Below are 15,758 nucleotides of genomic sequence, written 5' to 3'. Positions count from 1 at the left end.
TTGGGAAGTGTGAATAACTTCTCTTCCTAAAAGGGACAAATTGTGCAAATTTCACTTTTATAAGGTGTTTGAACACAGATGTTTGTCTGCAGTGTGTGAGAACAACCAGCTTTTAGTGGTAAAAAAAAACACTCACTCATGTTTTTATAATTCCCATAAATCAAAAGCAGTCTCTTCAAATGAGCTGATTCAGATTCCCCCCATGATGATGTCATCGTATGTAGAAGCCCCGCCCACAGCCGGCGACGATCTGCCCTATTAGCATAAACACAGGTTGATTCTGAAAGATGAGTCAATACCAACACTTCAAACTAAAGATCTAGACAAAGTATCACACGTCATATATCATGAGTCCTTCCAAACTGCCTTTCTGAAAGAGCTTGTTGGCACTCTGTAAAGCAAATGTTGCTAAAGCTACCACTGTCTCTGCCTGTTTTCACTGATGCTGCCCTCATGTGCTATCAGAATTATTGTAAATACAAGTTTCCTAGTTAACCCTCTGGAGTCTGAGGCTGATTTGGGGCTTGGAGAAGTTTTGACATGCCCTGACATTTGTGCTTTTTTCAGTTGTTCATAAACATATAAATGACAAAAGTGTCATTACACTGTATTCAGCACAAACTAGGCTACAATAATATGTGAGGAACATGTATGTACATGTTTGTATTTTTGAAGGAATAATGTTTATGCGTGGTTATTGAAAAAACAAAAAACTTAAGTCACTGAAATAAGGCCAAAAAAAGTATATTAAATCTGTGTTCACAAGACTTTTGGGTATTGGAGGTTGTAGACTAGAGTTTTTGCTACAAAATTATGTAAAAAATTATGCTGCCTACTCCTTCATATAAAACAATATATTGATTTAGTTTTTGTAAGACACTTTTTGTCAAGAAACACAGTATGCGTGGAGGCGTGAATCTGCATGAATAATGGGCCATTTACACCTGAGAATACAAAAGAATCACATAATAATGACCTGAAATGACTTGCATATTAATGAGGCCTTTCAGTCAGGTAGGCTGTGAAAAAAAACTTCTGTAATAATGTCTCAGCTCATCATAAACAGCAATACTGTGAAATATTATTACAATTTAAAATAATTGTATTCTATTATATTCTTTAAAATAAAATGTATTTCTGTGATGCAAAGTGTCTGAACAATTATGTTACCTCTATGGCATTTCATATAGGCTTTTAGCTTAAAAGCATGCACATTTGGAGAAATATTGATGGATTCTTATATATTTATGTCAATTTTCTATACTGAGAAGTAATATTTATTGTCATCACTATGAGTGCTGGATGCTGTTTTTTCAATTCATACTTGCAGCCGGAGGGCGCTCTCTGTACACCTTTAGTCCACAAATTATTCTAAAGAAGAAGAGGACATTTCAGGAATGGTATTTTCAATTCATACTTGCAGCCGGAGGGCGCTCTCTGTACACCTTTAGGCCACAAATTCATATAAAGAAGAAAAGGAACTAGGAACTAACGGCATGTCTTCTAGAGATCGCTAACCATTGCTTTAACATCCAAATAAACACTTTTCAAGACAATAAATACATGATTGAGACGATGAATGCATGTATTGCCTCTGAATTTGCGTCTGAATAGCGCTGGCTCCGTGGGCGTGGGTGCATTAGCGGATAATGAACTGAATCACGGATTTCTGACATGGCTCTCTTTTCATACAGATTACATAAACACAGAATGTTTGTTTTCATTTGACTTGCACAATTTAAAACCTGACATTTCAACGTTTCTTTAGACGTAAGTGTCATTTTTTTTGTCATTAGTATTCATTAGTTACAGTTCATTTTCTGAGAACTATCAGATTGGACTTCGTTCAGAGGGAGAGGAGAGATCACGCATCATGTTAGTTTTCTTTATTTTACAAAAAGCACAACATTGTGTTTTTACTCTGAGTGTACAAAAATAAAAGAAGACATTCTATAGTTTCAATTGATATATTACTTATGTCTCTATGACACGAAACGACGGAGTATTTTAAGTCTGTTTTGCTGCAATGTGAAAAAAATCCTGCAAAACGCGCCGGCGCGTTTTCAGACCTCAGGGAGTTAAAAATTGCATGAATTACCTTTGAAGTCTGACATTTTCAGTGCGTGAGATTGTCCTGTCTTCTTGTTGTTGAGCTCTTGAAGCTCTGCCCTCTCCTTGAAAGGGGGCCGGGAGCACCAGCTCATTTGCATTTATAGGGATACCCCCAAAAAGGCAAATGGCAATTTTGAGCTAAAACTTCACATACACATTCTGAGGACATCAGAGACTTATTTTACATCTTGTTAAAAGGGGCATAATAGGTCTCCTTTAAAGATGTAAAATGTCTTGTTTATTTTCTCATTCAGCACTCAACCTAATTGTTTTCTATTTTAATCTTGTGCTGACAGAGTCAAAGTAATAGTCACTATGAGCCTGGCCAAGCCTCCAGTGTGTCTTCCATTAACAAGGATGCTCTGAATCCACCATCCATCACTCTAAGCTGGGGATAACGTTCAGTCCAAGCAAACTAAACCCAACATCAGCTCAGTCTCACAGCGGCAGTCTCTCAAAAGCTTTGATCTGTACCGAAGTGAGTCCTTTAGCTCTAATGAGTGGAAACATCCCATGTTACTTAATAGTTCTGCTAGGCGGTGGAAGCCCTTGCAGCAGTGACCGCTGGCCTGGACTCTCTCGCTCAGCTGAGAGAAAATGTATTTGTAATTGTTATTGACATAATGTGAGCCATGAGACAATGGGAGATCACACTTCTCATCCCTCAGAAATTAATAGCCTGTATCGGAGTCTCTGGACGCACAAACCTATTGCTTTTATTCTCTTGGAGCCTAGGCTGGAGATGAGGCAAGGGAAGTAAAAGACACACTGAGAGGAAGTTTTATTGTATTATGTGAGCGGTTTCATTAATCTATCAAGAAAGTAAGCCCCACGGCACCAACTATCGCTCTGAGCTGGGAATAGCCTTCAATAAAAAAAACAGTGAAATATAACATGAGCAACAGAGGTTTGTGACCTCACAGTTTGGCATTGAGCTCTCATTCTATGAGTAACAAAGAGGTCATATAAAAAGTCACACAACTCCTGAATTCCTTCAAGAGAAATGCAGTTACTTTTGAAGACATCACAGCATCAAAGGAAAATAAGATGACATTTGTGACATTTCTGTGCTGCATGATATGTCTTAAAAAAAAAGAGAGAAAAAAATCCATAATACTGAAACTTAATACAAAAAAACCTAAACAACAACAACAACAACAACAACAAAACAACATGATGTAAAAATGATTACAAAATACTTTGGCTTCTGCACTACTTCTAGGTCAAAATAAATTTGTGACATTGATCAGGTGACATTGTACAGATGGTCAGATGTTCTTGCTTCTACTGAATCACAAAATGCTCTTTGGATCATTTTCAAATCATGCTGGAGAACATGACCATTAGTTTTACACAAATATGTGAGGTTTATGGTACCAAATGCTGTCATTAAAGCGAAAAGGGGACAAATTAATTACTTATAAAGTCTGTTGGTTTTTTCAACTTTTTATTCTTTTGTGATTTTTAATTGTTATGCTGATCATATAATTAGTAATCAAATAATATATATAAGTAGAAAAATTTAAAATAGATGCATTATCATTAGTGGTCTCAGACAGTGGTGTAGTCTACGTGATATGCAGGTATACGCGTATACCCACTATAAGGTCAAGGATTTCTGTATACCCACTTAAAAAAAGCATGAGGATACATAACCATCCAATACATCAAATAGGCTTTGTGATTTGTTGCTTTTGACATGAAACAAAGTCTCATATTTCAAATTCTGGCCATTTTACAACGAAAAAAAAAACCACATAAATACCGTTTTGGTACTGTGGTGTGACAATCATTGTAGCGCCTCAGTTCAACAGAAGCAGCAGTGTGAAGCGCACATGAACTAATCCTCTCCTCTGCTTTAATACCAGTTACAGCGCGAAATAAACATGAACGAACATCTGAAGGTATGTTAAAAGATACAGTACAACTTACTGAAATCTGTGTCATGTCTTGTGTAATCGCTCAATCAGTGCGTTAATAAAACAGCTTGTAAACAATGTCATGTAACGTCACATTTAGCCTACCTCAGAACAAACATATTCAGTGACCATAAATTTGTTAGTCAGCTAGAAAAATTAACTTTAGAGAGGAGCATTTAGCTAAATATATGCACCATATTAAATATTAATTATATATAATGCATGTTTGAATAAATCTGTCAAGTTGACAGCCACCATTTAAATGTTTATATTTCAAAAAAATGAATTGGAATAGAAATCATTTTAAATTTAGTAGGCCTCTTATAACTTTATTATTATAAAAATGTCTTTGAGTGTAATTTAAGTTTTAAATCAGTTTATTTTAACCTTCAATATTAAACTGATTCCCAAGTATATTTTACAGCATTAGTTTGCCAAAATTTGCCATGTACTCTACCTGATATACAGTATATCCAAAATAACTGATATCGAATTGAATTGCAAGCTTGTGAATCGAAATGCATAACTATGATGACAGACTGGCAGGAAATGCTGCAAAACAGAAAACAAAGTCCAAACATGGTGATATTGTGACATACTGATAAGCTTCATCTTTTCATTATTGTTAATAATAGTTTCAACTAGCCCTCTTAAATGTGCATTGAAAATTTGGTTCATATTCATATAACATCTAAGGCTAAATGTAGATCTTAACTGGCTGAGTTAGATGGTGATTGACAATAAACAATAGAAAATCAGTCCAGTCTCTCCAGCTGTAAATGTCATTGGCCATAGAGTCTTGTGTTGCTTATAATAAATTGACATGTTGTTAACACACACATAAGAAGTCTTTCAGAATGCTCTCAATTACATGTAGCTTAGATCATTTGCATACTATATGCATTAGTGAGTGTGGTGGTGCTTATGGGGTGTCACTCTGGGACGGGTATGAGACTGGAGGGGGTGGGGGGGGGGGGGTGCTCACTACAAAAAACGACACCACTGGTCTCAGACTTTTGGACCTCACTGTATATATTTATGGGGTGGACCCTTTCAATGAAATATATAACAATTCAGCAAAGTAAAACAAACTAAGAATGAGTTTACAAAAACCACATGGAAAATATTTGCATTCAACCCATTTCTCCATGAACTTCAATTACCATAATGGCAACATACCTAGTCATTTCAAACCTAATTATATGACACAGTATGTAATTTCACATAACCAATACATTTCTAGTCAGCAGCACTGGCCATTATCATCAACATTCTCATATCCACCAAAGATCTACAGGACGGTAAACCAATACAAATCTTTTATCATTCAGTTCAGTGCCTCAGCATGTAATGAACTTACAGCAAAAGTAATCATGCAGCCATAAACCGCAATTAAGACAGGGTTTAAAAGTCTGTACCTTTCATCTCTCCCATGTCTAAAGTCTTCCCTAGTTGTTCCAGCAGGTCTGCACGTGCTGCGTTCTTCTTGTGCTTTTTGCCATCGTAGTGTTGTTGTGCCATTCCAGGGTTGTTGAACCAAGCATTACACAGCTGACAGTAGCGATCTGAATCCCGGTGTTGACGGGTCGAGCTCACAGGTGAAGTTTCTGAGGAGGGCGTTTTCACTGGACTAGGTGGCACCTCTGAAGAAACAAAACAGAACAGGAAATGGAATAGTAACTTAAAGGGTTAGTTCAACCCAAAAATTACATTTGTCATTAATTTGTTGTAAAAACAGCGCAGCACTTCCAGGTTCTACACCAGAACGCCGGCTCAGTATTGGTCGACGCTGTACACGTGAGCACCACGACGCATGCGTGTGATGCTGACGCAGAAGCTGGCCAATAATGAGCCAGCGTTCTGACGTAGAACCCGGAATCACTGCACTGTGTTTACAACGTGAACAGAGTAGGAGACTGACAGGGAAGAGAAGAAATTGTTGAATAAAGTTGTTATTTTTGTTTCGTATTCTCGTCGTAGAACCACTGTAGTCACATGGACTATTTTAATGATGTCTTTACTATGTTTCTGGGTCTTGAAATTGGTTATGACGTTGCTGTCTATAGGGAGGTCAGAAAGCTCCTGGATTTCATCTAAAACATCTTAATTTTTGTTCCAAAGATGAACAAAGTCTTACAGGTTTGGAACGACATGAGGGTGAGTAATTAATGACAGAAAATGTACTTTTTTGGTGAACTAACCCTTATATTTTTGAAGACTTTGGATTTGAGTGCAATAAAATATGCTGGCGTGGTGTGTTTAGTAAGTCTGCAGAGATTTGGAAACCAAGAACAAGATAGTAAATTCTGTATATTGCTATATAAAACTTTAGTCAGTGGGCGAAATTCTGTGCTGTGTGTGAAACACCCTTAAATCTTGGGGGAGAGAGAATCACTGCAGGTCGCAGGAGCCAACTTTTTTTTCTCCACATTTTCATCACACTCTCTATGTGGCCCTGAAACTCTATTTTGCTTTCTCTTTTAATTTTTAAGATGTATACACCATCATTCCAAAGTTTTGGGTCAGTAAGATTTTTTTTAAATTAATCATTTTATTCAGCAAAATTATCAAAAGTGTCAGTAAACGCTTTTCATTGTTACAAAAGATTTCTATTTCAAATAAATGCTGTTGTTTTGAACTTTCTATTTTTCAAAGAATCCTGAAAAATGTATTGTGGTTTCCACAAAAATATTAAGCAGAACGAATGTTTTTAACAATTATAATAATAAGAAATGTTTCTTGAGCAGCAAATCAGCATATTAGCTCTCTATGGGACTAATTATGAAATCACAGTTAGAAAAAAAAAAGACGTTATATTTTACTTATGTTTAAGGTTAAAATCATTTTCCAAAATTAGTTTTCTACATCTGACCTTTGACCTTTTTTAGGGTGCTGTCATTTATAACTGACTTTGTCCTATTAGGGTAAATAATTTTTCCCCTAAACTTCATTCAAATGCATTTTCACTATCTGAAAAGTAGTGAAAAGGTCTTAGTGTTTCAAAAAACATTAAAAAGCTTTATTAACATTCAATTTCATCTTGTGCTACTATATTTCATTTGGAACTCACATGTAAAAGTATACAAAACTTGACACAAATTCAGATGCTACTTCGTTGCCTGGAAAGTATGGAAACCATGTCTTAAGGCCCCGATATACGGAGAAGTTCTTTTTCATTCTTCGTTCAGGGCTAAAACGAAGTTCGAAATACGTGAGCAGCGATATAGGCTACTTCTGACACCGCCCACACTGCTGAAAGCGGCGTTTTGATGAATATGTACTGTAAATATGTGCTGTGCGCTTTCCTCTCAGTAACAAAATAAAAAACAAAAATGAGAAAACAGAATTTTTTATAGAAAGCATAAGAAAAGCATCAGATTATAAAAACATGGGTATATTAGCACGAGCTCTGCAAATTAGCACTCCTGTAAAGTCACATCATGTTTATTTATATGACATTTTATTCAATAGAATGATTTAAAGCAAGCAGCTTTACAGTATCAAACATTAAAACAATGTCAGTGCCTCATTTCATCAGAAGCACAACTTTCTACTATAAAGCGGCTCTCCAGTTTGTTCATGTATTCACCCGCGGAGATCTTACCTCAACGGACTCAACAGACGAAATGAGTCAGAAGAGTTCCATGTGAAAGAAGGTGGAGCCTCAGCACACACCTCCAATTACGTTATTGTCACAGACCAATGGTGGTACGAAGATGTTTTGCAGCTGGAGCAAACTTTTCCTGAGAGTTCGCTTTGGCAAGCCATTTCGAACACCCCCAAAAAAACTTTTTTTTGGCCAAATTTTGTTTTTTGGCCAAATGTCACATCAGTTCGTTCTTCGATTTTGCTTAAAGTATATTAGGGCCTTATTTCTTGATGCACTGCCATCACTATCATAAATACTTTCTGGAAAAGGTACAGCTTTTCTATAAACTTACTTACATCAACGTAAAACACAGGCAAAAAGGCTATTATCCTGCCTGCCAGTACTGAACAAATTTTTTTTTTTTGGTCTTTGAGTTATTGATTTTACAAAATGAGCATTAAAAATGACCAAAAACTTTAGAAAACACATTTGGATGTACAATGTTATTATTATTATTTTTTTTTTAATTGAATTAATATGCATTTCCTAGTCTAAAATGAACTCACAATTGAGCCTTGACAGCATGTGACCTAACATGTGCTAATGTCTCCTTCACTTGTTTGTTGCCAAAAATGTCAAGCACATGGCACATTTTATTTGCTGAAGGGGATGTTATATGATAATACTAAAAATGTTATTTTTTTGTTGAATATTATTGTTATATTTTAAATGCAATTTCTCTGCATCATTTATAAATGATGATACAGAATGATTTCTGAAGGATAATGGTTGCTGAAAATTCAGCTTTGTCATCCCAGGAATAAATTACATTTTATAACATATATAAATAGAAAACAGTTTTAAATTGCAATAATATTTTACAATATTACTGATTTTACTGTACTTTTGAGCAGTCTTGGTGAGCATAAGAGACTTCTTTCAAAATCATTTAAAGAATCTTACCAACCCCAAACTTTTGAACAGCAGTGTAAATGTTATTTTATTTTACTAGCCATTTTTCCATTCATATTCTTAGACAAACCTCACAGGATGTCACTTGCAACAACACTGTCTCCATTGCCCAGTGAACTGCACGTGCCAGAAAAAAATGATTTTGTCTGCTTTTTTTTTCAAGGCTTAATGTGAAGAATATTCTACACATTTGTTGCAACAGACTTCTGGAGAAAAATGCCTTTAAGCATCCTAGATAAAAGTTGCTAGAATAAGTGAGGATCTGAGTATGTGTTTCTGTTTGTACTGCTTTGTTCTGAATAGCTCTCATCACTTACATCACGAGGGGCAGACTATCAATCTTAAAGCATGTAATGTTGCCATTTCTTACAAAATCACATCAACTGGCACTGAACTTTGTTTTATTTACTTGCCAACGCAAAGTATTACACTCTTTTGGCACTTGAAGAATGTGATTTTAAACCCTGGTTGCAATCCAGATAGCTTGAGGATTTTTGGACCTCTGTCTCCGTATGTACGTGCTCAGAAAGCAAAAAAGAAACTCGCATAAATTATTCCCAGCTATACAAGTACATTTTACTACTTGGATAACCCAATGAAACAAACAAAAGTGCGTGTTTTATTTTTGTTCACCACTTACTAGTTGAAACTACTAGAATCAAAAGATATTTCTTATCTTGACAGCAACAACACAATTAGTGAGATTTTATCTGCCCTTCTGTTTTGATGTATACACTGCTACACAACAAACTGTTGTCACTGACTTAAACAGGAAGGTGAAGCTTTGCATTGTTTGACAGTCCATGAGTCTGACCCCCCCACCCCCACCACATAAACACAAAACAATCAGTTTTAACACCTCAGTGGCTGTCCAATCTGCCAAAGACAATGTTTTCAAAAGCTCTGTTCAGCATCGACATCACATCCTATTATTTGGCAGAGGAGACAATTGTAGAAAATAGGCCACTTTGTGTCTGAATTTGTCAGTGTTCATAGGTGTCATTGAGGGGTGACAGTGAACTGACCCAGCATCTTTGACAGAGTTTAAAACAATTCAATGACTTATACAGAACATAAAGGGTATAAAGTAAGTCATTTACTAATTAAGTTACTAATTATGGTGGAGTAACTCAAATTCTGCTCTTCAGCCCTATTTGCAACTCTATATATGATTTGACACATAAACTACTGTACATTAGTGGTCACTGCAAAAGCTGTAGCAGAGGCGAAAGAGACTCTACATGAGCTTCCTACAAAGCTTTGATATATTAGTATATTTGTAGAAACTGACACAACCACAAACAAGAGACATGTTGAACAGTACCTTTGTTGTGCCAGGAAATGTATACCCTGCCAAAATGTCTGCATTATTCCTTTAATCTGTTTTTCACTCTTCTTTTAATTTCTTTCGAGCTGGGTTGATAAAAGTATAATGCACACTTTAGTTGGGTCACAAAATTTAATTTAGGCAATTAACAACCACTGCTGCAAAAATGAAATTTGATACTGTAAATTAAAACGCTATATTAGATGAAAATTTAATGAAGATAAATGAGCTGCCATCAGACAGGGCGACAGTACATGAGCAAGCAACTTCATTTCAATAAAGCTTTAATCTAGTTTAATCTAGTTTATTTTTAACTGACTGTGATTCTGCCAAGATTTTGTTGTTTCTATCAGTTTGTGGCACTATAAAAAGACAATGCATTTGCGTTAAAGCAATTAAATTAATTAGTCCTGTCTGAAGAGTGGTCACACCTCTTCCTATAGGATATTTAGATAAACAAGCATTTTTATGTGTTATGCTGTTTATGATGCTAAGCTGTTTATGAAGAACAATGGTTGTCTTGACAAACACAACATTGAAAGTGCAATAGGCAAATACAAATTTAATAAAAGTGACAGGAAAATAATGCACATAATGTGTAATTCATAAAACTCCATTAAGCCCTGGCTGCAGTTATTGGAGTATCTGACAGACTCTTGCAGTATAACACTATGGATATTAGCAAAATCCAGCAATGAAACATTGCAGTATTGATTTACAAGCTCAGGGCTTTACAGAATGACATCCATCAAAAGGAAAAACAGGAAAGTTTCTAGTTTCCAGGAAACAAACACAAGACCATCCCTGTACAAGATAATCCTGCTTTATTTTTTTACCATGTTTTCCATGTTTTTTTTTGTTGTTGTTGTTTTTATACAGAGTCAGCAAGCTTTTTGACATTATTTACTGAATTACTTGCACTTGTATTATTGTGTTCATTGTTTCCTTTGCGTCACGTGGTGACAACTTATGAGTATTTTCTTCCATTGATAGTGTGTTTTAAGTGTCACTGTCACTGTGTTTTGTGTGTGGAATGGAATATGTGGAGCTGAATGTCTTAATTCATTGTTATATGCATGTAAAATGCCATATTCTGAACAGATCCTCATTATGCAACATTACTTGCATGTCATTCAAGCATTGGATAGCCAGTATTCGTGTGGGACAGTTTACTTGTTTGAAGAAATATTGTGAAATATTACAATTTAAAATTTTAAAATATCTGAATTTTCAGCAGCCATTACTTCAGCCTTCAGTGTCACATGATACTTTAGAAATCATGCTAATATGCTTATTTGGTGCTTAAAATGTTTTTATAATTATCAATGTTGAAAACAGTTGCGCTGGGGTGGCGATGTTCGACCATGCTCCGGGAGTATCAGGATGTCGTCGATATATACCAGCACGAACTTGTGGAGAAACTCCCGGAGCATCTCGTGGATGAAATCCTGGAATACGGAGGGGGCGTTGACAAGTCCATACGGCATGACAAGGTACTCGTAGTGTCCAGTAGGGGTCACGAAGGCTGTCTTCCACTCGTCCCCCTCACGTATCCGGATGAGGTTATACGCGCTGCGGAGGTCCAACTTGGTGAAGACAGTGGCACCACGGAGATGTTCTAGCGCTGCTGGGACGAGAGGAAGTGGATAGCGGAATTTCACGGTGATCTTGTTGAGTGCTCTGTAGTCTATGCAAGGCCGCAAGCCTTCGTCATTTTTTGCCATGAACAAGCTGGAAGCAGCAGGGGCAGTAGACGGGCGGATGTAACCTTGCGCTAGAGCCTCCTTGATGTAATCCTTCATGGCCTTCTCCTCCGGTAGGGACAGGGGATAAATCCTCCCACGGGGCACTGACTCACCCGGAAGCAGATCGATGGCACAGTCCCATGGCTGGCGTGGAGGCAGCTTGGAGGCTCGCTTGGGGCTGAAGACGTCACTGAAGGGGGCGTTACATGGAGGGATGTCCACCGAACGTTTCTCTACTGGGCTTTCAATGGGTGTGGCGCAGACTGACAGATCTTCGGAACGTGGGGAGGATGGGACAGGGAAAGCAGAGAAACAGTTCGGAAAGCAGCTGTCCCCCCACTTCAGGATCTCGCCGGTTCTCCAGATGACAACGGGGTTATGCTGCTCCAACCATGGGCGCCCTAGGATCACGTCAGCGGTGGATTCCTCCAGAAACAGCAGATGTTGTTGTTCAACGTGAAGGATGCCCACTTGAAGCTGTACTGGATCGGCACTGAAACGCACTTGTCTTCGGCTGAGGGGTCTTCTAGTTACCGAGTGGATCTGGTAGATGGATGGCGTAGCTGTCGTCTTGAGCTTGAGCTGACGGCAGAGGGCGCCAGAGATGAAGATGCCGGCTGACCCAGAGTCAAGGAGGGCACTAACTAAAATGGAAATACCAGCAGCAGTAAGGTTTATAATAGTGGTGAGTGGTTTCATCTTATTTATAGAAGGAAGGATGGCACTCACCATAGGATGAGGAGGACGAACAGGACATTTGGAGATGAAATGCCCAGGTAAACCACAATATAAACATAGATTCTGGGTCAGCCGCCTCTGCCGTTCAGTAAGTGTCAGACGCGGGTTTTCCAGTTGCATAGGCTCGTTGGCTGGTTCTGGAGGGCTGACGGATCTGGTCGGCGGAGAGATGGTGTAAATAGTGGCTGGCGCTGGTGCTCTTCGAGACACGACTGCATACGAGTGGCGAAGCGAATGGAGAGTTGTATGAAGCGTTGGAGCCCGATGGATGCAGAGAGATGCAACCACACTCGTGGATCCAATCCCTGTCGATAAGTGGTTAGCAGGGCCCACTCGTTCCATCCACTGGCGGCAGCGAGTGTTCTGAACTGAAGAGCATATTCATTCACAGTCATAGAGCCTTGTTTTAAATGGTATAATTGCTCACCAATTGATGAATCGCAGGCAGGTTTCCCGAAAACCTATTTGAAGAGGCAGACGAAACTGGAGAGTGACTGTGTAATGGGATTATTCTGGGACCAAAGAGTTTCAGCCCAGCGAAGCGCCTTGCCATTTAACTGAGAAATAATAAACGCTACCTTAGCGTGGTCATCGGGGTACAGGTGTGGTTGCATCTCCAGGACCACCGAACATTGCAGAATGAATCCGTTGCAATCCTCCGCCGCACCAGAGAAGGGCTCCAGTTTAGCCATGGGACTGGCGTACACGGGTGGTGAAAGATAGACGGCGGTGTTGACGGAGGTGAACGCTGGTGGAGGTGCTGGTGGATTCGCGGTGAGTGCTCGGCGTCAAGCATCCACGAGCTCATGAAATGGATCCGGGGTGCTCATTCTGGTGTTTAGCGGTTACGCTCCAGTCTTTTGTTACAATACAAAAGGGACAAAGACACAGGAATGCAGGTAACGGATGTTTATTGAACAACCAGAAGAGTGAACAGCAGTGCAGGTGAGTGAACTTGGAATTTGCAGGTAACTGATAAGGATAACTGAGTGATACTGTCCATTTCCTTTGCAGATGTAGCAGGCTAGAGACTGACTGGAGCAGAGAAGACACAGGAGAACTCACACGAGACGAGGAACAACGAAGGAGACTTGAGAACATGCTGGAGACAGGTAAGTAGCTTGAAGGAGTCCTTGAGGTGAGCATGAAGGTAAGTCTAGATGCTAACGAGACCGGACGATGACTGTGTGAGTGAGTGTGTCTTTTATGCTGCTGGTGATTGCTGTGCTGATGGGTTGCAGGTGTGCGTGATCAGTATTCAGGTGAAGGAGTGCGCTGTGATTGGGTGATGGCGGAGCATGGTGTGTCTGTGACAGATACATTTTTTTTTTTTCAGGATTCTCCGATTAATAGAACGTTCAGAGGAACAGCATTTATTGGAAGTCTTTACTGTCACTTTTGATCAATTTAATGTATCCTTGCTGAATAAAAGTATTAATTTCTAAACAAAAAAAAAAACAAACAAAAAAAAAAAAAAACTTACTTACCCCAAACTTTTGAACAGCATATATGCCTAGTTCTGTCATGAAACTCTAGATGGCACAGGCTGAGGGGTCCTTAACACAAGCTGATGATACTTACAGCGTTAAAAACTTCAGAGAGTCGTCATAATATAATATATTTACACAGCATAATTTCACAAAGCTAAAGTCTGAACATTGTGTTTTTGCTTCAATGTTAACAATTATACAATCTAATTTGAATTAAAAACAGCTTATGCTGCACGTATGCAGCATCTTTGTTGGGATCGTGATTAAAATGCAGTGGTTGCCTCTAATTTTAAATGGCTACAGATAGTTCAGCATGTAACAGAGCAAATAAACATTTTGTTCATGTACTCATATGAAGAGATTTCTTTTAATAGTATTATTTATTTATTTATTTAGGATTTGTTTTAAAATTTCAATTTAGTTTTGTTATAAAGTTTGTTATAACAATTTCACAAAGAAATATGCAGCATTATGTCTGAGAAACAATAAAAAGACAATGGATAGAACATCGTGAGAAAATCGAATCGTGAAACCAGTATTGTGAATCATTACATCCCATATTATATATTTATATATTATATATATATATATGTAGGCTATGTAATAGAGCAAATAAACATTTTGTTCAACCAGTATAGTGAATCGTATTGAATCGTGAGTTGAGTGAATCGTTACATCCCTAATATATATATATATATATATATATATATATATATATATATATATATATATATATATATATATATATATATATATATATATTTCAGGCTAAACATAAGCTTTATGTAATTGAATTACATACAAATTTTCCATCCATTTGGATTACATAGTTTTTACATAAACAAACTAATAAACTTATTGTGATTCATATTTGTAAGTAACACTGCTTAGTGTTCATGTGAGCACTACTGAGTTAAAGTACCATTGAAGCAGTGTCAGAGTTAATGAGATAATTAAGTGATTAATTGAGTGATGATTGAGCATTATTGAAGACACCTGATGATAACAAGCAGAATCACCAAAGGAGAAAATCACAATTTTTAAGCCACCATCGTGGAGATCAGGGTTTGCTTTAGTTGGGCTCTTGACCCTTGCCTATTTCATATTAGATTTTGTTTGGGCTGTTGTAACAGCTAGTCAAGCAAAGAAAAAAGATGATCAGGTGGTGTTGGTTATGTTTTCACGTAATCATTATTTGACCTGAATCACTGAACTCACTTAGAGCCCAATCTCTGAGTTAGATTTACATTATTGATTACAGCAGCACTAAGCAGTGTTATATAACCTGGGCATTTTTCCACATACTATTAGATAAATCTTATTTCATTTACATATGACTTACAAATATGAATCACATTAAGTTTATTAGTTTGTTTATGTAAAAACTATGTACTCCAAATGGATGGAAAATTTGCATGTAATTCAATTACATAAAACTAATGTTTAGCCTGAAATATTTTTTTGAGTGTAGGAAATATCCGTTCACATTTCCAAACATTCATTTTGCCATTAATTGTAATAATCCAGTGAGATTTTTGAATATACAATAAGACTGATAACAGCTGGTGCAATATCACACAGCGATTCACTGGGCATATTTAAGCATATTAGATGAAACACTGAGCCCCTACAAAAGTGATAAAGGATAAATTAATATATTTCCAGGGAATGTCCCCAATAACACCATCACTCACCATCACTAGTCTCCCAATGCAGACGGCAGTGTCTCACCCAATGTAATTACTGCAACCAGACATCTGCCTTAACAGTCCTTCTGTATTGCCTAAATTAATTTTTGTGCCACAGGCCTGTGACACTAAAGTCATTCATTACTGCTATCTCACTTTCACTTAATGTTCTCTTGGT

At 37.5% G+C, this 15,758-nt stretch overlaps 1 protein-coding gene across 3 annotated transcripts in view; it reads right to left on the bottom strand.

Moving 5' to 3' along the window:
- Positions 1-15,758, bottom strand: part of zmat4a (zinc finger, matrin-type 4a) — a 112,850-nt gene that overhangs the window by 37,560 nt on the left and 59,532 nt on the right. For all 3 annotated transcript variants that reach the window (XM_048187260.1, XM_048187258.1, XM_048187259.1), the window contains exon 5: positions 5,450-5,674. In XM_048187260.1, the coding sequence (XP_048043217.1) occupies positions 5,450-5,674 (225 nt within the window). The remainder of the gene's footprint in view (positions 1-5,449; positions 5,675-15,758) is intronic.

The sequence above is a fragment of the Megalobrama amblycephala genome, linkage group LG4 (assembly GCF_018812025.1).
Source record: "Megalobrama amblycephala isolate DHTTF-2021 linkage group LG4, ASM1881202v1, whole genome shotgun sequence".
In the NCBI taxonomy this organism is placed as follows: Eukaryota; Metazoa; Chordata; class Actinopteri; order Cypriniformes; family Xenocyprididae; genus Megalobrama; species Megalobrama amblycephala.
This window is presented reverse-complemented; position numbering and strand designations above follow the sequence as displayed.